This window comes from Alosa sapidissima, chromosome 5 (genome assembly GCF_018492685.1).
Source record: "Alosa sapidissima isolate fAloSap1 chromosome 5, fAloSap1.pri, whole genome shotgun sequence".
NCBI classification, from domain to species: Eukaryota; Metazoa; Chordata; class Actinopteri; order Clupeiformes; family Clupeidae; genus Alosa; species Alosa sapidissima.
This window is the reverse complement of record NC_055961.1, coordinates 24,988,114-25,012,538: the sequence shown is the minus strand read 5'-3', so window position 1 is coordinate 25,012,538 and position 24,425 is coordinate 24,988,114. Positions and strand designations below refer to the sequence as shown.

General features: G+C 46.1%; 1 protein-coding gene across 26 annotated transcripts in view; it reads left to right on the top strand.

The window, feature by feature from the left end:
• dlg2 (discs, large homolog 2 (Drosophila)) overlaps window positions 1-24,425 on the top strand; it is a 180,592-nt gene that overhangs the window by 120,404 nt on the left and 35,763 nt on the right. For 13 of the 26 annotated variants that reach the window (XM_042092775.1, XM_042092773.1, XM_042092771.1 and 10 more), the window contains 8 exons: window positions 145-269; window positions 3,807-3,976; window positions 4,934-5,070; window positions 6,280-6,424; window positions 6,917-7,082; window positions 12,903-12,962; window positions 14,242-14,379; window positions 23,989-24,145. In XM_042092775.1, the coding sequence (XP_041948709.1) occupies window positions 145-269; window positions 3,807-3,976; window positions 4,934-5,070; window positions 6,280-6,424; window positions 6,917-7,082; window positions 12,903-12,962; window positions 14,242-14,379; window positions 23,989-24,145 (1,098 nt within the window). The remainder of the gene's footprint in view (window positions 1-144; window positions 270-3,806; window positions 3,977-4,933; window positions 5,071-6,279; window positions 6,425-6,916; window positions 7,083-12,902; window positions 12,963-14,241; window positions 14,380-23,988; window positions 24,146-24,425) is intronic. The other 13 variants (XM_042092779.1, XM_042092774.1, XM_042092796.1 and 10 more) reach the window with 6 other exon arrangements.

Below are 24,425 nucleotides of genomic sequence, written 5' to 3'. Positions count from 1 at the left end.
CTTGAGATATGTCTGTTTGGACCTGCAGAGGGATCACAGCAGCCGAACCAGCCAAACCCCAAAGCACTTGTAAAATCATGCACCTGTGCCTGTCGTGTACCAAGCGATTCACACTGTTATGACGCTCCTGTGCACTAATTGCAGGGAAACTCAGGACTAGGCTTCAGCATTGCTGGCGGCACAGACAACCCCCACATCGGAGATGACCCGGGCATCTTCATCACCAAGATTATCCCAGGAGGGGCTGCCGCTGAAGACGGCAGACTCAGGTGAGCCAATCCCGGGGCAACTGTCGTGTCAACACCCCCCCCCACACACACATCATTTCCAGTACCACTTGCAGCTGCAGTGCAGACAGCAGAAGTGTATGGGGGCAGATGGCAGGAGTGTCGTACTGCATCCTCTCTGTGCCCGATGAAAAGGCAGCCTGTCACTCGCACTTTAACAGAGTCGGATTCCTCACCCACCCACACTGTTGTGCTGCTGCAGGGAAATGCTGACAGTCTCAAGTGGAATTCATCTTTGTTGTTGTGGCTGATTAAAGCGCCCACTGACCACCACATGCCTAATTGCTCTTTGGGGAGCCGTGTTGGCTTTGATTTCTTCCTTATTTATTTATTTATTTATTTTCTCTGCTGATGATTTCACATTGTTATTGGATGCTTTAGTATTCTCCTGCTGAAACATCTTTAGAGAGCTCTTTGATCTTGTTTGAATCTGTGTAGTGGTATTAAGAACTACAGAGTCATTTCTTTCACCTATGCTTGTGCAGCAGATTTCCTTTTCTTGGGTTGTCTGATGTGCCGTGTTCATATTCCTCATCAGATAGTGCTCTAGGGTTAAGCTTTAATGTGTTCATAAATCTTTACACATTTAAAGATTGTTTCACAGTTGCTCGCATAGCAAAACTACAACTCTGACCTCCCAGAGGCTTTGAAGTTTTCTTGAAAGTAAATTACTACTTCACACTTCATTAGCACTTATTTTATTAGATTCAGCAGGTGTTACTGTCATTCCGTTCCAGGTTTTCTTTTTTACTTTTGGGTATGTTTTCAAAGGACATATGGTGATGACCAATCCTTTCCACAGGGATTTATGTTTTTCTCTATGGAGCACCGGTGCTATATTTCTTCTGTAGTCCATGTTGTGGTCATTGGACATGCTTATTAAGAGGTGCGGATTATTGTTATTATAATCTCAATTAGATTAGGGCTGGAAAGCTTTACTGCACTCCTGTTGCCATAGAGCAGCTGTGTTTGACAGCAGTGTGTCCCATGTGGATACTGTGACCCTGGCTCTCCTGTCTTATTGTCCCCAGAGGCAGTCAACTCCCAGTGCGGCCTCCACTACACACACACATACACACACACACACACACACACACACACACACACACCCCTCTTCTTTTTATTCTTGTGATGCTAGAATAATGTTCACTGATTTATGCCCAGTTCTTACAGGCCTTTTAAGTCTTGAAGAAGTTCACTTGAAGAAATGATTTGCTTTGTAGCACACACACCGAGCAAAACCTCCCGTATGATTATGTCTTGCTCAAGTAATAATTTGACTGTGCCCGAGCCCATCGCGCGGCCTTTGAGAGACTGGGCTTCTCTCTCTAATGCATGACTTTCTCTGCCTGTCTGGAAAACAGATCATTAATTACACTGTCAGAGTGATTTCCCTGAGGCTTATTACGATCTCAGCTCTTGCAAAGTCAGGCAAGAGGTGTGCATAGAAAATGCATGAAGTGTAATTTGGCTCTCGGAATGGGATTCATTCTCCATTCAGAGAGCATTTGTGCCTTTTTATTGGCTCTCTTTTGAAGTGTCCATTTTCATAGAGTTTGAAATACGGGGGGGCAGAAAAGTGGGAGGCTGTGGAGTGACCTCCCAGAGGTGCGGTGGGCTCCCCAGCAGCAGTGCACACACACACACACACACACACACACACACACACAGACACACACATACTCGCATCACACCTACATGCGCGCACACATACTCGCACACACCTACATGCGCACGCACACACACACACACACACACACACACACACACACATACTCACACACACCTACATGCGCACACACATACACACACACACATACTCGCACACACCTACATGTGCACGCACGCACACACACACCACACACACACCTACATGCGCACGCACACACACACACACACACACACACACACACACACCACACACACACATACGCATTTACACATACGCTCCTATCCACACACACACACACACACACACACACACACATACACATACACATACACATACACATACACTCACACACACCTACACCTACATACACACACACCTACATACACACACACGCACACACCTACAGTACATACACGTGTGGTCAAAAATCTCCAGGCACACTCAGGTGTGAGAAAACACTGCAGGTTTATTCACGATACCGGGAGCAAAGTCACTGGTAACAGCACGTTCCAGTAACACTACTCAAAGTTCTCTAGGGCAAGGCCCCATCTTATACACGTTACATTGTGGTAATACAGATCACATAAGTACAATGTTCTTCTCCAAAACTCATACATGCAGAAATACAACAATACATGTACACTTCTTGGACATAGCATGTGATCCATACGCCATACGCAAGTCATGTGGCTACTCCAAGTAAGTTAGATAATTGTTCAATACAATACATATACATCCTTCAGCATTTTCTTGCCATAGTCCATTTCCTGTCAGGATATTCCTAATATTACTGCCTCAGGCAGAATACCCTTAACTCGTGACAAAAGGGTTTGCATGACCTTTATTAGAAAGTCAAGCAAATGACAGACAAAGCAAAGTTGATGCATAGTATTGAATGTATAGAAAAACATACACAATATATGAAAATGTATTGTTAATCACCTCTATGTAATAAGATTTGTTTAGTAATCCAAAATTTCTACCATACACACACACACACACACACACCACACACACACAGACGCATTTACACATACGCTCCTATCCAACTGCAGTGCGTTGGCCTCCGTTGCGAGGTTGTCATCTCCTCTTAATCTCCTCTGATCTCCTGGGTGGTCGGGGTGTCCTCTGAGAGCCGCAGCAGCAGTGGCGGAGACTCAGATGGCAGACTGGAGTGGGCGGCGTGCAGGTCGTCTCGTCTCATCTCATCTCATCTCGCCCGTCTGTCTCTCTCTCTCTTTCGCACGTGCGCGCTCGCCCGCAGAAGGGCTCCGTGTGGACACGGGGACCCAGCTGCTCGCTGTCGGCGCGAGGCCCTGAGGAGAGTGCTGTCCTCTAACTGCAGCCAGGGCACAGAAACGTCCGACCAAAACCCCTCCCACCCACCCCCCCCAGCACCCCATTTTGGCCTCCCCGCCCACTCTGGATCCTCGGAGAGCCATCTTGACCAGTCCCTGAACCCAATCTCACTGGCCTCTGCGGCACAGCGGGTAGAACAGGCCACTTCCGTTGCCAGGATCTGGGCTTTGTTTCCAGGGAGAGCATGCGTCACACTGATAGAAGTGCAAGTGTGATCTGGGAAGGGGGACAGCATTTGGGGGGGAAAAAAGTGTTGAGAAATGGTTCAAAGTGGCTTCTGCCAGAACTGCGTCCTGCCTACAAGTGTATATATAGTAGTGCAAGTTGGTATGTGTGTTTCTTTGCCAGACTAGTGCTGAGACTTCTCTTTCTCTCTTCTCAAAGTAAACAACTGCATCCTGCATTCACACATACTAATAAAAGAGCAAGATGGATTGTGTTGAAATGTTAAAGAGGCGCACTCTCCTTCTCTCTCTCTCTCTCTCCAGAGTGAACGACTGCATCCTGCGGGTGAACGACTCAGACGTGTCGGAGGTGTCCCACAGTAAGGCCGTGGAGGCACTCAAGGTGGCCGGATCGATCGTCAGGCTGTACGTCCGCCGCAGGAGACCCATGCTGGAGACCGTCGTGGAGATCAAGCTCATCAAGGGGCCCAAAGGTGCTCTTCTCCTCTCCGAAATCTGCATCTTGATGATGATGTATTCCCAACTAACTAAGGAAGCAGTTCCTCCATCACTCCTCCGCCCCCCCCCCCCCCCCTTCCTCTCCTCTCTGCCCCCACACTCCCTCAGCAGCAGGAGTGCTGGTGCTGATATGTTTTATTTATTATTTAGAAGCTGGCTATGAAGCAGCAGTATGGAGGAGGGGTGTGTGTGTGTGTGTGGGGGGGGGGGGGGGGGCAGCACTCAGGGATTTTACTAGAGTACCTGTAATGTGAGTTTGGGTGGTTTGTCGTCAGCCAGTAATGCAGTATTACAGCACCTTCTGAGGGGGTTGGGAGGCGGGGGGTGTTTTAGTCAAGTTTTTGGCCGGGTGAAGTGTTTCCATCTGCTCCGGTGGAGGTAATTGTGCTCTGGGAAGTCAGTGTACAGGATGCTAAAGAGTTTTTAACAAGGTCTTGCCGCTGGCAATGCAAAGTGAGGCTCTTTTCTTTAAGCTGGAGCATTTTGAATTTTTAAAACTTCCTTAACAGCCACTTCGTATACTCAAGGGCTTTCAAGAGCACCTAATGAGAAACTTTTGACAGCTCATCAGATTTGCTTGTAAGAAACCAGCATAGGTTACTTAATGCACATAGGTTACTTAATGCACCTGGCACTTTCCAGCCATTTCATTCTTTATGTATGTGGAACCAGCATATGTCAGATTATACCTTGCATGGCATTTTCAGAGAGATACCATCATATTGGAAATATGAATGGGAGAGAAAAAAAATCACATTGGCAGTCAGATTGCAGACCATGAAATGCTATTATTTGCTACCTGAAAGGAATTATACACACCCTCCTTGTTTGGCCATGACAAGAGGAAGTTCTTATCTTAGTTCTTCTTAAGGCAGTTTGTGTGCTTCCACACCAGTTTACCTGTCATGCTTGTCTGTATGTCTCTCCCAAAGGGCTGGGCTTCAGCATCGCAGGAGGGGTGGGCAACCAGCACATTCCCGGGGACAACAGCATCTACGTCACCAAAATTATTGACGGCGGAGCGGCGCAGAAGGACGGCAGGCTGCAGGTCGGAGATCGGTTACTCATGGTGAGTGCCAGATGACACCAGACACTGGCACTGGCCCTCAGTGTTGGTGCGAGCGGGCGTCTGACTAGAGATGGAGGGGGCTGGAGGGTGGAAAGGGGAACAGAGGGAAAGGTAACCAGGGTTACCATAAGGCGCAGGAAAGTTCTAAGCGATGTCACACATGTCTTAGGCTAAAACAGTTTTTGTCACATACAGCAAACATCTCCTCACTATCCGCTAGCTGCCTGTCCCCTGAGCACACCGTAGACAGCCCAGGCTCCACAAATGGAAACAAGAATAAACTTGTGCAACCTGCACTATGAAACATAACAAACAGTGTTCCAGCCAATAACCGACGAGATTGCGGGAGGGGGAGGGAGTAGCGAGCTAGCTCTCTGTTTTGTTTGAAGGTCAACAGAAGTGACGTTGCCCAACATCGCTTATAGTACCTTTAAGAGGACCTCCTAGGGCCCTGCACTGATAGGGCGCCTTCACCGAACATAATTAGCATCAACATTAAATATTATATTCTTTCATAAAATTCCTAACGCCATCTCTGAGGGCAACCCACACAAAAAAAGTGAGAGGCCGGTTGTGATTATAGACAGGGCTCTGGATGCCTCAACATAGATGCAAGAGGATAGAGACTAATCAAATATCATTCACTGCCTCAGAAAGTAAAAGTCCTATCCCATACTGCATGTTCCAACCATTCCCTAAAGCAGCTTAGTCTCATTAGCACAACTCTTCAGCCAGGTAGATAAGCTAATTCATGAAATCACCTCTGTTGAGTGTACAGGTAGAACTGTGGGGCTTTTACTTTCTCAGTTGAGCTGTTTTGAGTGTTAAACACTGACCGTGTCACACCGTCGGAGGTGACACTCAGAAAGGCCACAGTGTGCCGCTGCATCTGGACAGGCCACTCAGACATGACGTGACGTGACGTGGCGTGATGTGAGGTGAAACTCTTGAGCGTCACCGGGCCCTTGGTGTCCCACGGGCCCTGTGTGAGCACTGTGCCCCATGGGAGGGTCGTTAGAGTGGAGTCAGGTTTAATTAACCGCACACACACCCTCCCTCTGCGCCCCCATCACCCCCCTCCCCTCTAATCCAATCGACTGGGAGGATTTGCCAGTTCTGTGGGCCATGCTGATTTGCTCCTCTTGACAGCTGGATGATGAGTTAAAGCGCTTGCATAACCGACGGGACTTCTCTTCCGCTTTTCCACAGGTAAACAACTACACTTTGGAAGAAGTGACTCACGAGGAAGCTGTAGCCATATTGAAGAATACGTCTGATGTAGTCTATTTGAAGGTGGGCAAGCCTACCAGCGTTTACTTATCGGATCCCTATGGGCCTCCTGATATCACACATTGTAAGTTTTTTTTTGTTCTTTTGCCTTTTTTTTTACTTTCTCTTTCCCCCTCTCTTTCTTCTCTAGTGATCTAGTACTTATTCTTTACCCTTTGGTATCATCAGTTAAAGTGACTACAGTCATTAGTTTTATATGTTGAATTTGTGCCCTTGTACTGTGTGTGCATCTAATGTACACAAACCTGTTCTCAGTTGTCTGTCTGCTGCTAGTAGTGTGTTGTAGTAGTAGTAGTAACAGTAGTAGTAAGTAGTTATACTTAGATTGTATATTTATTTTTTTTCATTTTGGTTAAGTTGTAGGCTCAGTAGGAGCAGTCTTTCCACAGAATAGTAAGTGAACTTAAAGGAGAATTCCGGTGTGATATTGACCTAAAGTGTGTTGAAACATGATACCGAGTGTGAACGTATGTCTCATAGCTCATCTCGGCTTGTCCCCTGCACTTAGAAATCTGGCGGTGTGTGTGTGTGTGTGTGTGCTGTCTCTCTCCACCAGCGTTCTCTCCAGCCATGGAAAACCATATCTCTTCCCCCGGCAACAACGGTACCCTGGAGTACAAGTCCAGTCTGCCGCCCATCTCCCCAGGAAGGTACTCCCCCATCCCCAAACACTTGCTCGGGGAAGAGGACATTAACAGGTTGGATGGTTTTTCCTTCTTACGGTAATTACCTCCTCTCCTACCAGACGCCAGTGGCCACAGGTAGATTATCTGTCCACCACCCCACCCCCTCCTCTCGTTGTCCTGTGGAAAACCCAAAGGCGATCTGAAAAGAAATCACCACCACAGTGATTGGGATTGCTTTTGAGTTTTGTTGGTCCCTTCACTGTTTCTGTCCCACTGTCCCAAGCACTGTTCCGAGTGTCTAGTTTCTGTCCCGTTTTCATTGATCCTCCCCCTGTCTGTCTAGCTATGTTTATGATCAAGTGGCCCTGTCACCTGCTAGTAGAGGGGTCACTTGAATGTAGTTCTAGAGCATACGATTTCTCTTACTTTTGGGCAAATATCACTCCTAAGAGAATACATTTCCTTCATCTGACTGTGTGACTCAACTGTTCTCAACAGTTTCACTGTCTCTTCAAAATGAAAAAAAATCAGAGCTGACTATGCTCTATAATTAAACTGCTACACCACTCTGAAACCTTTGTGAATTCAGCGTGTTGTTAGAATTGTCGTTCATTTATTCAGAGCATCAGACTTTTGGACTCTGGTCACTCCAGCTGAAGGGACAGAGTGGGAGAGTATCACATCAGTCTAACTGAAACCGAGGAAATAGGACAAATACACTCTTATTTACAAACTATAGGCCGTAGTTGTCAAGCTCTTGAAATTAATCAGAACCCCTCCCCCCCTTTTGAAACCCGCTGTTTGAATTAATTCAGTTATGAGCCATGTGAAACTGTTCGTTAATTCAGAGGGAGATTGAACGTTTGTCTTTTTCAAACTGCAGACTATTCCATTTTCAGTGCCAGATTGAATTTACGAGCGGATCCATGGATTGTGTTCTATTTCTTTCTCGTGATAAATATCTAGCATCAGATATAATCATGCACAGTTAGCAGTTGTTTTCCGGTAGTTATTCACTTAGTGTGCCTTTAACAACCCTGAAATGTGCTCCAAGCCTCATGTGCTTCTGGGACTAAAATTAGGGCATTGTTGTGGCCATATCCCCCTTGTGAAGTGTATTTCTCTGAGTTAGCATGGCTTATTTTAACACACCTCTTATGGTAGTAGATGGTAATGGAGTTTATTTTTGTGTTCGGAGCTGTTTTTGGGAAGCATATGTTTTGCGCCAGGCGGTTTGTTTTTCTGAGCGAAAAAGCTTCCTCTGTGAAGCTTTAGCGTCAGCACAGTGTGCACTCAGACTCATTAGGAGATTCCACTTCCTGGCTCTCTCTCTCTCTCTTTCTCGCTTTCTCTAAACTCCTGCGCTCCCCTTCCCCTTACTCTTTCTCTCCCTCCCTCCCTCCATCCCTTTCTCCTCCTTTCTCTTCTTCTCACTCTCTCTCTTCTCTTCTCTCCTCCGTTCCAAAAGATACATCAGGAGTCCTTCTCTTCCTCTCTGGCCTTATAACCCCTTCCTTGATCCCAGGTCTCAGGTGCTCTGCCGTAGCTGTGAAAGTTGACTCCCTTTAATGACTAGAAACTAAAGCCCAGCCTCTCCTTCTGGCTACATTAAATGAGCTTTATTACACGGCTCTTCAGAGTGCTGCAGAAAGTTCCATTCACATGAATGGGCCTTCCCAACGTTTGGGCCTATGTTAAATCTACATAAATCACCGGCAAAGCATTTAATCACCGCTGTCAATGGCAACGGGTTTTGTGCTTCTGATTAATGTCTTTCATATCACTACGCAAGGACTGGAACTTCATTCAAACGTGAAAGCAGACGGTTGATCAGCTGTGTTCTAAAGAATGTTTGATTCAAGTTCAGCAGCGTGTGTTGTTGCGAACTATTTGTTTCTCAGCAAATGCCACGATGAACGGTAACAAATAGGCTAGGTTATGTAGGCTAAAGTCATATCGTGGGGAGTTTATTATTTCGTTTTGGCAAGTAGCCGTGTAATAAGCGGGATAATGTATAGAACGCCGGTAATTATCGGAACATAAGTCCCTTCAGGACGAAACAAGACTGTTCTGTCCTGTTCGCCCTGTCGGGACTTATGTTCCGATAATTACCGGCGTTCTATACATTATCCCTTACATATCACTCTCTCTCTCTCTCAAGACTGAATGTATTTTTGCATACACCAAAAAAATACAGCACAAAAGCAAGTAGGTCATGGTGCAGACAAGAGATGTTTGTGTGTGTGTACTTGCATTTGCTAGGCGTCACTAGTCAGATGTTGTGTCAGGGGACTGTTGGTGCTGTGCATTACAATAAGGCCGTCTTGAGCAGGAGTGCATAGAGTCTCAACTTCTCTTGGCTGCATCTCAGTATGCTCAGTTGAATGCCCACTTTCAAGATCCAACTTTATTCACACATACAGTATCTCTGTTAGCCAGAGAAAAGTGCTGTTTCTAAAAGCCTGATGCTAGTCTGCCCTTTTTAAATGTGTCACCATGCTTTTACATGGTTTAAACTTTTAAAATGTCTTTCACAAAGTCTGTCCCCACTCCTGCCCATTGCACCTTTTTAGAAGTTTTCACACAGAAAGTAAAACCAGTGAAAGATTTCAGATGGTGACCCCTCACTAAGCTTTTTAACAGGGGATTAAAGACCGTCCCTCTTTTGGGCTAAGAGGTTTACGTGGTCCCGTTGCTTCTCATAGGATGGGCTAATCTTTGGATTTAGCCGGATCTACCCCATCTGCAATAGACAAGGAGAGCAACTGAAAGCATAGAGCAGTGTTGAGAGTAAAGTAAGAAGTCAGTGTGCTTGGTATTGCTATATATAGCTATACAACCTAATTTTAACATCTTTAAAATAATATTGCGTCAGAGTTATGAAATGACCATGTGTAATGATTTTGATAGAGAATTAGCTCTCAGGAACCAGGGCAGTCTCTGGCGATATAACACAAACCAGTACACTGGCCTGTGTGGTCTAGTAAGACTTTGCTTGTCGGCTTTGCCAGCCAGCCTCAGATCATGAAAAATGAATATGGCTGACTGTTTGGGGAGGCCTCCTTGAGAGAGCTAAACTCGGAGCAGGGCCGCTAAAAGGTCATCTCTTTCTCAGCCCGCCGCCCCCGACGCCACAGCCGCCATTTCCATACGACCTCCATGAATGTTTTAGAGGCGTAAGTAAGTGGGGCGCTCTCCCAGCACTGCTCCCTGAGCTCCTCTGCTGCGGCGTAGGCGGGCAGCAGGCTCTGTGCTGTGGCCGCCTCAATGTAGGAACCCAACCTCTCAAGTGTGTAGAAACTCCAGGTTTCGAAACGAAGGTCTGATTGGTCGGGCCTCAGTGGCGGCGTTTTAGAACGCGGCCGTGGACGCACACTCATGGTTGAATTTGTGGCTGTGGTCCGAAATGGGTCGATAAAAGTGTTTGAAATGAAATAGGGTGTGGTCAGTTTTAGTTTTTAGTGATCGTCCAAATCAAATGTAGGGAACTGATCAATGCACACATCACAGACAGTATCCATTTGAAATGGCTTTCTCACATATTATGTGGTTCACCACAAGGTTTTGGTTATGACAAGTGATTGCACAAGAGATTTTTGATGTTTCTATGCACAGCACTGCTGATACTTTACTCTTTGCATCTCAGATATCTAGAGCTAACAAGCAGTCATACATGTCTGCTATTCCATATTATTACCATACATGTCAGCTGTATACCAGCTATGCAGATCTTCATTGTAACAGCACTCCACATCAATGAGATTGCTTGAATGTTACGCAAACTGATAATTTTTTTTCAGGATCACTATTTAAACTAGCTTGACTGGTATAGTTAAGTTTGCACTTAAAGAACACAGATTCCAGTCCATATTGCATATAGACAGCATACGCGTTTTCAGAAATTGGTCTTAAAGTTACAAGTTCCTACTTGGAACATAATGGTCCTGTACATGCACCTGCTTGCTCAGTGCTCTATGCAGAATAGATGGCCCCGTCTGCCATGTTGCCACAGTGCGGTTGTCATTTGTCATTATGATGTTACCTCAGCGTCTGTCCGGCGGCCAGCTCGCGACGCAGGCTGATTTCTGGCTGTGAGACGGCCAACTGGTGTCAAACCTGGAGAGAAGCATGCCACTCTCTTGGCATTCGGCTGTCTTGCAGCATGCTCACTTGGCTCCTGCCACTGCTGTGACACATTACGCACAAACACCAAGAAATCCTGTGATGTCTGCAGGAGCCAAGGAGTGTAGGATTGGGTCCCTGCGTCTCAAACACGTCGCTCAGCGGGCTCCCCCTTTAAAGGTGGAATTTCGCAGTTCTGCTGAAATGGTGGTTGATATTTGTGCGCAAAAGCTAATCGATTACCTGTCACTTTCGTGCTTGTGAAGGAATGTCTTTGTTGGCTTGCACTGTCTAATGCTTTGTCCCAACCAATATGTTTTATTAACCCACACACTGGATGCGTAGCTAAAAGACCATGGATTACACTCATGGATTCTACCGTTTCAACTATGACACTGATCACACGTCATGAAACATATAGAATGAAGTAGTTAAAGTGGATGTTTTGCATCATTTTGAAGGCAGAGAGACAGATGGACAGAAAAGAATTGGGAGGGAATATAATGGATGATTTACAAGAACTAGGCAAACAGGAATGCAAATGAGAAGATGATGAGAGAGGGTATAAAATGAGGATCCAAATGTCTTGTCTGCAGAGGAGAGGAGAGGAGAGCAGAGCAGAGGAGAGGAGAGGAGAGGAGAGGGGAGGAGAGCAGAGGAGAGGAGAGCAGAGGAGAGCAGAGCAGAGGAGAGGAGAGGAGAGCAGAGGAGAGCAGAGGAGAGGAGAGGAGAGGAGAGGGAGAAGTGCATGCGGAGAGCAGAAGCTGTTTGCTGCACTGCAAGTTGCTGAGGGCTGAAGAAGCCCAGAGGAGATGTCACGAGTCGGAGCCATGAGACCCAGGAGGGGGGTGGAGGGGTGGGGGTAGCAGCGGCGGCGTGGTGGGTGGTGAGGGGGGTAAGTGGGCCACAGAGCGCTGCAGCTTCCGCTTCACAGCCAGCCACACCGAGATCATCTGCCAGCGCAGAGGCATGGCTAATGCAGCCCTGCAACCACCCAGCACAGCGGAGCTCACAGCACCCCCACAACAACACACTCCCATCTCGGCACAGCTCAGTGCTGCTGCATGCGCTGCCACAGCCCAACACAACGCATCGGCCAGGGCACCAGGAACAGCCAGCGCTTTCTTGCTCTATAGTCCAATAACAGTAGTCTGAGTAGGTGATCGACGTCCTGTGGTGCGTTTCCCAAAACCATAGTTGCTAACTAAGTTGATGAGAGAGGGTATAAAATGAGGATCCAAATGTCTTGTCTGGTCTAACTAAGTTGATGAGAGAGGGTATAAAATGAGGATCCAAATGTCTTGTCTTGTCTAACCTGTTAGCAACTTTGTTGGTTGCAATGCAATTTCCCATTGCCAACTAACTAAGTTGCTAACAGGTTAACAACTATGGTTTTGGGAAACGCACTCCTGTACAATAAAGCAGCTTTAGGATGACCTGGTACATGGAAGAGCAAAGATTTGACTCTCCACACTGATGAGGGTGTGAGGACTTTGTTGGCATGTAGTCTGTCTTTCAGTTTCAGTGAGTCGCTGTTGTTTTTTTCAATCCTGTTGTTTGTTACTCGCTCTGTTGTGCTGTCCTGTGTGACTCATCTAGATGTTTGCTGTCCATCATTTTGTCACATTTGATCACATGTGATCACGTTTAGTCATACAGTATATTATGAATGCATTTTTTTAGGTGTACCAACAGATATTTTAACTCAAGTTTGGATTGCATACAGTAGATATTTTCACATTTCAAGACAGCGTTGGTTGACTGTACTGAATGACATATTTTTTCTCCAATCAGAAATGCCTCGTTAGATGATGGCGAGGGTCACAGGTTTGAGTCCCAGCACTTCCAGTTGAGGTGAGAGTCTCATGGGAACAGACATTGACTTCAGTGGAAAAGTTATTTTAGGCTGTACAGACACTCTGTTGTCGCTGGTGATTTTTCACTGAAGATTCACACACACAGTTCTTGTCACACACTTGTTCTCATCAGGTTTCAAACTAACATCAACACAGTCATGGAAAAGAGGGAGCTGTGGGTCAAGCAGCTATAGTGTCCGTACCGCACTTGGGTCCAAATGCCCAGGGTTTGAATCTGACCCACGCCATTTCCCGATCCCGCCCCATCTTTCTCTCCCACTTAACCTCCTGTCTCTTCACTGTCCTGCCTCAATAAAGGCAAAAGTTCAAATATACTTTAAATAAAAAAAATGAAAGAAAAAAAAACATTCACTGTATTTAGTTGCTTGCGATGCTTTGCATTCTGCATGAAGATACAGTACCCTGCACGAAAAAATGAGGCAGAGGGAAAGGGAGAGAGAGAGAGAGAGAAAGAAAGTGAGTGTGTGAGAGAGTGAGAAACAGAAACTGGTGGAAGACACTGTAAGGAGGATGTTCTGTTCAGCTCTTTGGATGCTGTTGTGGTCCAATATAGGACTTTGCCAGGGTACCTTTGCAACGGAAATGCACAGAACTGTTTGCACATATGCACACATTTTAAGCCTGTGTAAAAACCTTGAGCAAAAGGTTTTTACCCAAAATGATCATAAATTGAGGATACGTTCAGACAGTTCAAGACCAGTAGACCGGCACACTTTTATTTTCTTTGGCTGCCCTCTTTCTCAGTTATTGTCATATTGCAGGTATCTTTTTGGCAGTTCGTTTTTTGTTGGTTTGCTTGTTTTTTTTTTTTTTTTCCATATTCTGATGATCAGGTGAGTCAGGTGTTCAGCTCACTCACAGCTTTTTAAATGGACCCGTTCTCTTTGTGTGATCCAGAAATGTCTTTGTGTGAGTCGGTGTGCTCAGAGGAAGGGGCCTCCTACTAAGATAGTGTGTGTACTAGATAGTAAAAGTCTCACAAAACCCGCTTTACTAGTGCCCTAATTCACTAATCATGACCTGGCACCCTCCTCTTAACCTTGTGCACGCTACAGATGCACTTCTCTGCCTTGTCTCCTTACCCCTGGTCTCTTGTTCCCTCTTTCTGCACAACTAACATTAACAACTTAACCACTCTCTCTCTTTCTTTCTGTCTCTCTCTCTCTCTCTCTCTCTCTCTCTCTCTCTCCCTCCCTCTCCCTCTCTCTGTCTGTCTCTTTCTGTCTGTCTTGCTGCTCTCTTGTCTCTGCCACCAGGCCTCCAGAGCCAGTTTACAGCACTGTGAACAAACTGTGTGAGCGCGCACCTTCTCCCCGCCTCTATTCCCCCCTGGAGCACCCCACCCCCTTCCCTCATTTCCACTTAGGTCTGCTCCCCGACTCCGAGATCACAAGGTACTGCACCACCACCAGCACCACCCTCTGCCTGCTGCACTGCATGCCCACCTGCCCTGCACCTTCCTTGGCTGTCCTGCATGCTCCCTTCCCATGTCCCTTCTGGTCCTTACTGAAACATGTGCCATGATAGAAAAGACTTAAAAATCCCTTTTTACCAGTAGGTTTTTGCATGGATTGTTTTATTAAGGGTGCTTTACTGTAGGCCTATGTTCTTCAGAGGACCAGTCTTAGAGCTTCAGAACGTAAGCTACAAACAGATCTCCTAATTTTTTTCAGATGTACGCAACTACAACAAGGTGGCGTAAACCAAACCTGCAGATTGAGTCTGACACTATCAGAGGCTTGTTAGGAACAGAAACATTAGGAGTATGCAGTCTGGGAGTATGTAACGATTGAGCTGTTGGCAGTTTAATGTCACAGTTGCAACCATGACAACCACAGAACAAGCTGGGCACGATAAAATCAAACGTGTTTGATTGAATCTGGATTGCATCAACAGTGGAAAGAATCGCAAAGGATTCAAGCCCACGACTACCTCTGGTTATCTGATTGTCCCCAATGTTCCATTGTTTCAAAATAGAAAATCTTGAGGTCTGTTTGCAGCTTTAATTGTCACACACTAGGCAATGTTCATAGATATCCTGAAATGCAAATCTTTTTAAAAAAAAATGTTCCTTAATGCATGTGTGTTTTACTTGACGCTTGATTTCACTCGATACTTGATTTTTTTTATGTGAATGCTGTCAGCATTGCATCATTATCTGGAGTATCAGTGTTTATTTGTTGTTATCTGTTGATGCATATTGACTGCGGCTCTTTCAAGGTCGGGACCGTTGGGAAATTTGCCCATAGCTGTCACCCTTTGCTGAGTGCATCCTAATTCTGATTGAATTGATTGTAGTATAGCTGCATGAACCTTGTCATTTATTGTCCCCTTCTCCCACACCTCCCCCTGAAATGGGAATACACTTGAATAGGACAAAAGGTTTTGTGATATACAGTATATTATTTTTTAATTTCTTTAAATATAAAACACAATTTTATATACCGGTATGTATGTTTGGACTGCAGTGTGTCCAATTTGTGTGTGTGTAGTGTGTGGAGAGGAGCCTGATTCTGTTTTTGCCTTCGGAAAAATTCCCAAAGACCGTGTCACTTAATGATGAGTGGCGCGCACTGTAACATATTAACTCACAATTATCTGGTTTGATGACACTTGCGTGGTCTGTTGCTCCACTCAGAAGCATTCAGGGACTATTTTTAAAATCTTCCAACCTTGTTTCTGTGGGTCTGCGTGCCTTGAAATCTGACTTGTCCATTTGTAGCCAGAATAGAAAACAACAGCAAATCTCTACCAGCTCTGGCACAGACATGTGCTTATTTTACATTAAAGATGAATGGAAAGAACAGATCGCCACAATCAGGCAATGAAATGCTAAATGAACAAGCTCAGCCAGCTTTTGAACTTTTAGAGGGAGAACTAAATGTGTTATAAGCTATAAATGAGAAGTAAGAAAACACCATAACAGTGTGCTTGGATTCACGATGGCAGTTTTGACATGTTTTCAGACGTCAATGGACATGGGACTAACTGCCTCGTGATTTTTGATAGTCCATGTTGATTGGTCAGCAGTGGATTGAATCCCTCCAATCCTGTGTCATAATTCATGATTTAGCCCTGACAGGCTCTGTGTGTCTGAGTGCATACATCATGATACTACAGACCGTAAGGGGCCTCTCTCCATCTGTCCTGAGAATAAGATGTGCCATCAGATGGATGTGGCTGTTAGAGTGTTTTACTGTGAGCTGTCCGGTGTTAACAGTCTGCGTCATGCTGAAACAAAAACAGAGGACATATTGATTTCAGTGTTGTGGTCAGTGTTACAGTGACCATTGGCTTTAGACGAGAGGGCAGAAATCATACACTGCAATGGTCTGACATGAGAGCAGTAAATTGCATGGTGTGTGAATTATCCACTGAGCGTAATGCCACACTTAATGCCGTAATATATTTCATATAACGCAGATGCCCTCACAAGGTCTTGTTTTACATTGTGAAAGACATCAGTTAAAACAAACCTAAAACAAACAAACAAGACAAATGTACTGTCGTCAAGCACGTTGTGCTCCGTCATCATGCTCTCTGCTCAAAAGATACAACGTGTAACTCTGCATCTCGTTGTTCTGTATGGTCAGTTATCCCATTGGCCAATTACTCCAGGGGACACGTTGGTTGCTGTAATGTAATGTAACAATATGCCTTGCAGTCTGATTTCCACCCCGGCCTCTCTGAGTTCTGTGCAGTGCCCTCGGTGCCAGGAGCCCGATGCATAGCCCGTTTCCTGTTTCTAATCCAATTATCGCCCGGAGAGCGATGCTGTAGTGAACAATCTGCTCCACTGAACCGGCAAATAATCAAACTGTCTCTTTAAAGTCCCCCTGCAGAATGCAAAAGTTCAAGGGAGTTTTGCACCAAGGGGCAAATTACTGTTTGGAAGAGTTTAGACTGTGAGAATTTTGCTTCTCTACTGCAAGTGCAGATTGCAGCTCAAGTGGGTCTGTAACAGTATCTGACTCATGATCTGATCGTGCACCAAGAGAGGCTCTTTGAAAAAAGCCAAGCACTGGTCTCTAAATCAGTCTGTCTTTTGAAGTCTCCAAGATTCTAACAGTTTGTGGCAGCTGGGTTTATGACAGTGGTCCCCAAACTTTTTCTTCCGAGGGCCAGCTCACTATGCCTGGCTCTAAGAGAGGGCCAGAGACTCGGAGTATATCAACCATAAATAGCTTAATGCTGTGAACAACAGCAGTCTACCTTAGTTGAATATTCCATTACATTTAATCATCACTGCAATTTAATACCATTGCTAGCTGTGTTTATGTTGCCACCATGCCATATCAGTGTAAAATGAAGTGCTCAAATGAAATAATACTAATAAAAAGACTCTGTTTCTTTGCATACATAGCTCAAGTTGTGAACAAGCAATATCCTACAAATAATTTAAAGTTATCAAACTATGAGAGTTTTATGAAGTGCTGGCAAACACATCTGAAATGACCACCATTCTAACCTTTACTCACCTGATGAGAACTTTGAACTCTGTATGAACATTTGAACGTGTTTAATTATCCCAGAAAGTCCCAGAAATATGACTTGAATAGAAATTAGTTAGTTATTAACAAATAATTGATAAACTTTTAGAATACTTTGAGCACTGATGCAGTCAGCATAGGCCTCTTACATTGTTTGCAGGTAGGCCTACATTTCATTCCGTTTTCGATGGCAAACGTGAAACAGCGCCAAAACAACCACTAGTGGACAAAAAGAGTATTACATGTGTACTGTTAAGACTCGCCATAGAGAATGAATGGGGAAATTACGCCGGTTATAGTTTGACGATGTCGTACTTCCGTGCGGGCCAGATGCTATATACCACGGAAATGTTTCGGGGGGCCACCCAAAATGAGTTGGCGGGCCGTATTCGGCCCGCGGGCCGTAGGTTGGGGACCACTGGTTTATGAGAGCAATCCATTTCCTGATTAGCAAGTCGGTCCACAGTGTTGGTTAGAGGGTCTTAAAGTGACTATATCGACTTGAACTGCTGCCAAAAGGGCAACCAATTGCACCCTGCATAGGTGGAGTCTAGCCTGTCTCATAATGTAATGTGCATATCAATGCAGCCCCCTACTTGGAGTTGAGCTCATTGAATTTGAGCTTTTTCTTCATCAGACTCGGTGTGCATAATGGAATTGTTCCGATAACTGATATCGATTAGCTGCCCTCCCTGAGCGAGGTCTCTGCAGCCTTGCCTTTTTGAGGATGCCTCGGCCTCTGAGTGGACCCTGCACCCTGCTGTCGCCGGCTCTGTGGCTCATGCTGTGGTTTGCAGTCTGTCTCTCTCATTCCTGAGTGCCCGGGGCGCTGGCCATTGCACATTAAGTGGTTTGTCCTTTGAACGTTTTACACCACATTTTCTCTGCTCATCAGCCGTACAGTAGAAGAAAAGTTTTGGCTGCAGACCACTCTCCACCTGTTCTGAAATGGCGGTGCTGAAATTACAGTATGTGCTGATTTTTAATTCCTGATGTTTGTTTGTTTGTTTGTTTGTTTAGTGAATAGTGTGCATGTGGTGAAAAGTGAAGAGGCATAGGGCTGAATGTATGTTTCACAGTCCACTGACGGGGCTCCCCAGCATGCTTTAGCAGCTTTCACAGCTGATTCAGATTCTCTCTGGTTCAGGTGAGCAGCCTATAATGTAATACAGTAGCACAGCTGTGTCAGCAGTTCTCCCTGGGGCCAGACCCCCCACCCACCCATCCCTCCCTCTGTTCTTCCCTCTACCCTTCTTTACTGCTCTCTCTCTATCCCTCCCTCGCCTGCTCACCCCATCTCAAACATGTCACTCTTTCAAGCGTTTGTTCTGGTCGGGGGTTAGGTTATGTAGGTCACACACAGTAATGCATCATAGTTTTTTCAGCCTGCATGCTAAAGGCAAGGCCACTCCTCCTCCTCCTCCTCCTCCTCCTCCTCCTCCTTCTCTTCATCCTCACACGTTTGTGTGAAAGTAGCACAGTAACTTCCCACTGAGGATGTTATTCAGGGCTGTCTCTGGGGAGTAGCCACACTGGAAAAAGCCGTTTCTCACCGCGGTGCTGTTGACGGACTGATTGAGCAGAGCTTAATGGAGTGGAGTCGAGGAGGAGTCCCTGTTCGCACGTACTATAGCTGTGCAAATGTTCATTCCGCTTCAGTGACGCAGAGGGAGTGTGCGCCACTATTTAAGATGGCTAAAGCCATCAATAAACTATTACGGGGTGGTGGTCCAAAACACTCATCAATGTTCATTTACTTTTGATGCTATTGGGAGATGTATGACTGCAAGGAATGTCAAACTCTGTGTGAGAAAGAGCAGTAAGAGCAAGATTGCATTCTACTATGTAGTACATTGAAAGCCCCTTGGTTTTCTGACACCTAGCAACAACAATTTAGAAGCAGAACTGTGATGTGTACTGGGATAATTTTGCTGACAAGCCTCTGCAAAGAGACTAGGCTCCACATTTTCAATCGTACATTATATTTACTATTACAGACCCCTAGACCTGCAACATTCTCATTCACAGAAATGTTTCTATTTGAAAGGTCTCTGGAAAAACACTAACAGGACGTGACATAAAATAAATGGCTTACATTTAATTTAGTGCCTGAATTACAGCCTGTCCTGTTTGTTTGAGGAAAGTTAGACAGAGGGGGAGACTTTTTCAGAACTAAAATCAAACTTTTTTGATGGCTGCCTTATCCACCTCTACATATTGAGGTCTCAAGAAAACCATCTTCCTGCTTTCGCCATTTCCAGCGAAAGGCCCCCAGCGCCTTCACTCCTGGTGAATTATCAATGCGTCGCCAAGACAAACATTAGCTCATTGGAATTCCTTGGAGTGGCGCTCCCGAAATGGGATTGGTAGCGCACCAAGAGAAATTCCGGCATCCGTCTTCCAGTATCGCAGCGTTGCAGCGGGTCCACAGGGCTCGAGGGACGTGTGAGGGAGCCGCAGCGGCAGCAGGAGTCAGAGTGGGCTGATTAATGTCCTCTCCCTCTCCCCCATGCCCACACCTCCATAGCCCACACCTCCACAGCCCAGACCTCCAGAGCCCCCACCTCCACCTCCACAGCCTCCACCTCCACAGCCCCCACCTCCACCTCCATAGCCCACACAGCCCCCACCTCCACAGCCTCCACTTCCACAGCCCCCCACCTCCACCTCCCCAGCCCCAACCTCCACCTCCACAGCCCCAACCTCCACCTCCACTGCCCCCACCTCCACAGCCTCAACAGCCCACACCTCCACAGCCCACACCTCCACAGCCCCCTTCCTTCACCTCCACAGCCCCCTTCCTCCACCTCCACAGCCCACACCTCAGCCTTTAAAGGGCTAATGGCTCGCCTAGCCTCCCACAGCAGGCTGCTCTACCACGACACACCTGGTTGTGTCCACCAGACAGGTCCAGTCCACCGGAGCCAAGATTTGATTGATCTGTGGCTACCCCCTAAATGGTGGCTGTGGACGGTGAGATCAAATGTAGGTTGTGCTACTTTCCCTGAAGACAGTAGCTAGTTGGTCTTGAAAAAGGTGATGAACCATGTTTTAATGTATACAGTGAGGAATGTACACATGTTATGCAAGGCACATTCCCTTAACAGGTCACTGGATGAAGTTTTATTCAAAGGTTAAACCTCTGACAGTAAAGGGCACATTGTAATAATTTAGATAACTATTTATTTTCTTTATTTCCATTAGCAATGTTAAAATACAACTTTAAGATAGAGAGAGAGTGACCTATTGTGTGTATGTGTTATTATTCCTCTCGACCCATGTGGATAAAGTGTGAAATTGCCTCTCATATGCAGTAGCATAAAAAAAACACTGTAGGTTTTAAATATGACCTACCTTGCATGTTAAATGGCATGGAATGCATATGCAGATTTATCATGCAAGTATTAAACATGACGGGTACAATATATTTGCAGACTTTTTGTGAATGAGGTGCTTCTGTGTCTAGTAGGAGATTTAATTGGGTTGTATAGCTGAGATCTGATGTGTGATCAGTGTGTGGTGCGTAGAGTGTAGTGGTGAGGCTAAGACAGGCCTGTTGCTGTCACCATGGACATGAGATCAGGCCTGTGAGTACAGAGACTAAGCAGCTGTCCACTGGCTTATGCAGTGCAGAGGACACACAAAGGCAGGAAATGAAAACAGACACTTTGTTTCTTATCTGCTGAACATGTCAGCATGGCTGAAAAGGTTCGTCACAGACTATTCAGCCGTTTGAGTTGGAACACAGGGGCCTGCTAGAGTGTGTTCTCTTAGTAATAACTGAAGCTTCATTGTTCCCTGGTATAGGTGGCCACCTAGTGGTAAAGAAACATGATGGAACTTTAGTTATCTTGAGCATACGGAGCCAGTTTCCCCTACATGGATTAAGTTGAATCTTGGAATAAACAAGAACTTCAATGAAAATTTCCACTGAAAAAAATGCTTAGTCTAGGACAAGGTTTAATCCATGTACAGGAAACCGGACCATATGTTTTACCTAATTAATATTACATCAAAAACATGAGTTCTATCCACATGTTAATCCAACTCTGTAACTATGTGCACTTTTGCAAATGGTAAAGAAATCCAAGAAATGTATTTCCCTTTGGACTTTTTGTCCCCTCTAGGTCAGTTTAGGCAGTGATACAGTGAAGAACTGCTCAAACACATGATGTGTGAAGACATATGGCCTATGGATATGAAGCTACATGTCAGAATTTATTTACATTTTAATTAGTTTATATGTCAATGACCATGCCCAGCATCACACTACCATATTATGGCCACAGAGCAAATGCTGTATGTTTAAGTCCCAGGGCCTCTCTGATTCATATTGGTGGCCGTCAGGAGGACTCGAGCTGCCTGGTGCTCAGATGATGCCAAGCAGGCAGAGGGGGCAGATGTGTTGCCCGAGGTGGGCTTTCACTCGGGGCGAAAAAGCCATATTGGCCCAATTACAGCCAGTCAGGCGGATGATTGAGCGGGGCTGCTATGCTCCGTTCCGCTCCTGCAACTAGGTCAAAAGGAGCGAGCTGGAGGGAGCCCGCGGCTGACGGCGAGGCAGGGCCGTCGGGATAAGCTCAGAGCCCCAGCCTCAGCCCCCCGTCTCAACTTGTCACCGTCCACAAATAGCCGGATCGCTGGCCCTGCCTCTCCCGCGTTCAAATGTGATCTGACAGAAGTGCCACAATTGGCGTGGTGCTGCTGGATTAAGTGCTCAGCGTTGGCAGAGACACAGGGCAGCAGTACGTCACCCACAGTCAGCCAGGTGTTTGTCTGAGAGCATGGCGTAGGGATGTGTACAACACTCCCTGTGTAATGTCAACACCAGCGGGATTCTCACCAGTTGTTCCGTTACCATATTTTTATAAGCATAAGAATATCATAGATAGATAGATAGATAGATAGATAGATAGATCGATAGATAGAAATTCATTCAATTAGGAAATTCAAGGTCTCAGTAGCATACAGACATCACACGCAACATGCACTTACAGCAGAAAAAGTAATATAAGTATATAAATATAAAAACTCCACTGCACAATAGAGACAGTAGAAGATAAAAAAAATATTAAAATACTAAATACTAAATATACTAAAAAATCTAAATCAAACACCCACATAGTGTGCTTAAGGATGATCAAGCATGAGGCGCTTGCAGTGACAGGGCAGGGACTGAGCCTGTAGTTCCGTATGCATGGTAAGGTGCTCTGCCCTTTCTTGTAGAGTGCTTCAGTATTGGCTGACCAGTCTAGTTTATTGTCCAGGTGTAAGCCCAGATACTTGTAGGTGTTTACCACCTCCACATTGACCCCATCAATGGAGACTGGTAGCAGAGCGGGCTTATACCTGTGGAAATCCACCACCATCTTCTTGGTCTTCGAAGTGTTGAGTTGAAGGTGGTTGAGTTTGCACCATTGCACAAAGTCCTCCACCAGGCTCCTGTACTCCTCCTCTTGCTCGTCCCTGATACACCCCACAATTGCAGTATCGTCAGAGAGCTTCTGCATGTGGCATGACTTAGTGTTGTAGCATAAGTCAGGTGTGTACAGGGTGAACAGGACTGGAGGGAGCAACAGTTCCCTGTGGAGCTCCGGTGCTGCTGATCACAGTGTCCGAGAGACAGTTCTACAGTCTGACAAACTGTGGCCGCTCGGTCAGGTAATCTGTAATCCAGGATACCAGGTGGGCGTCCACACCCATCTGCAAGAGCTTGTCTCCCAGTCTGAGGGGTTGGATGGTGTTAAAAGCACTTGAGAAATCAAAGAACATGATTTTCACAGCACTTTTCCCCTTGTCTAGGTGAGAATGTGTCCTGTGTAGGAGATAAGTGATGGCATCGTCCACGCCCACTTTCTCCTGGTATGCAAACTGTAGCGGGTCTAGTGCATAGCGTACCTGGGGTCTGAGTATGCACAGAACCAGTCGCTCCATTGTCTTCATCACGTGTGATGTTAGAGCGACAGGCCTGTAGTCATTTGCCCCAAAAAAAGGCTTGTAGAGGATATAGAGTATGTGCACCCCCTGTGTGCATCCACAGATTGGGATGGGGATGGAGAGGGTGTGGGATGGTGGGTAGTAAAACTCTAAACAAGCCGTGTCCTCAAAATGTCCTGCATTCCGATTTGACTTCAGTGGTGTTCGAGTTGATAAATGACGCTGTACCAGAGCGAGCGTGTGAGTGTGTGTGAGTGCGTATGAGTGTGTCCTTGTGATCTCACTCTCCGTCTCCAGGAAACCAGTCAAAAAATGGGACAAATGCTATCTAAGTAGAGCAATCCCCTATTGGGCTGTTGCCACTGGTAGACTGCGCGCAACCGAGTGTGTGTGTGTGTGTGTGTGTGTGCGCGTCTGTGTGTGTGTGCGTGTACGGGTGCACCAGCGTGCAAGTGCATGTGCGTGATTCCATGACGACGATCTAGCTGTCCTGGACGGATAGAAAGGAAGGGAGCAGGGAAATATGCTGAGCCCCACGGACTCTGAGCTGATGTACTACCTGACGTGTCTCTACAGGGAGCCCAGGAAGATGGTCCTGCACAAGGGCTCCACAGGCCTGGGCTTCAACATTGTGGGCGGCGAAGACGGCGAGGGCATCTTCGTCTCCTTCATCCTGGCGGGCGGGCCGGCCGACCTGAGCGGAGAGCTGCGGCGCGGAGACCAGATCCTCTCGGTGAGTGCCGACGCTGCCCCCCAACACACACACACACACACACACACACACTCATTAGGGTAAACGGCTGAGGCGAACAGTGTGTGTCATTTGTCATGTTTGTGGTTATTTTGTTTTTGCTTCTCTTGGTGAGTACATACGTTACTACCCCCAACAAACACACACACAGGCACGCGCACACGCGCACACACACACACACACACACGTACACACATACCAGATTTTATTTTCTATTTATGAAGCTAGTTAAACCTCAAAAAAATCTAACCTAAAATAATTG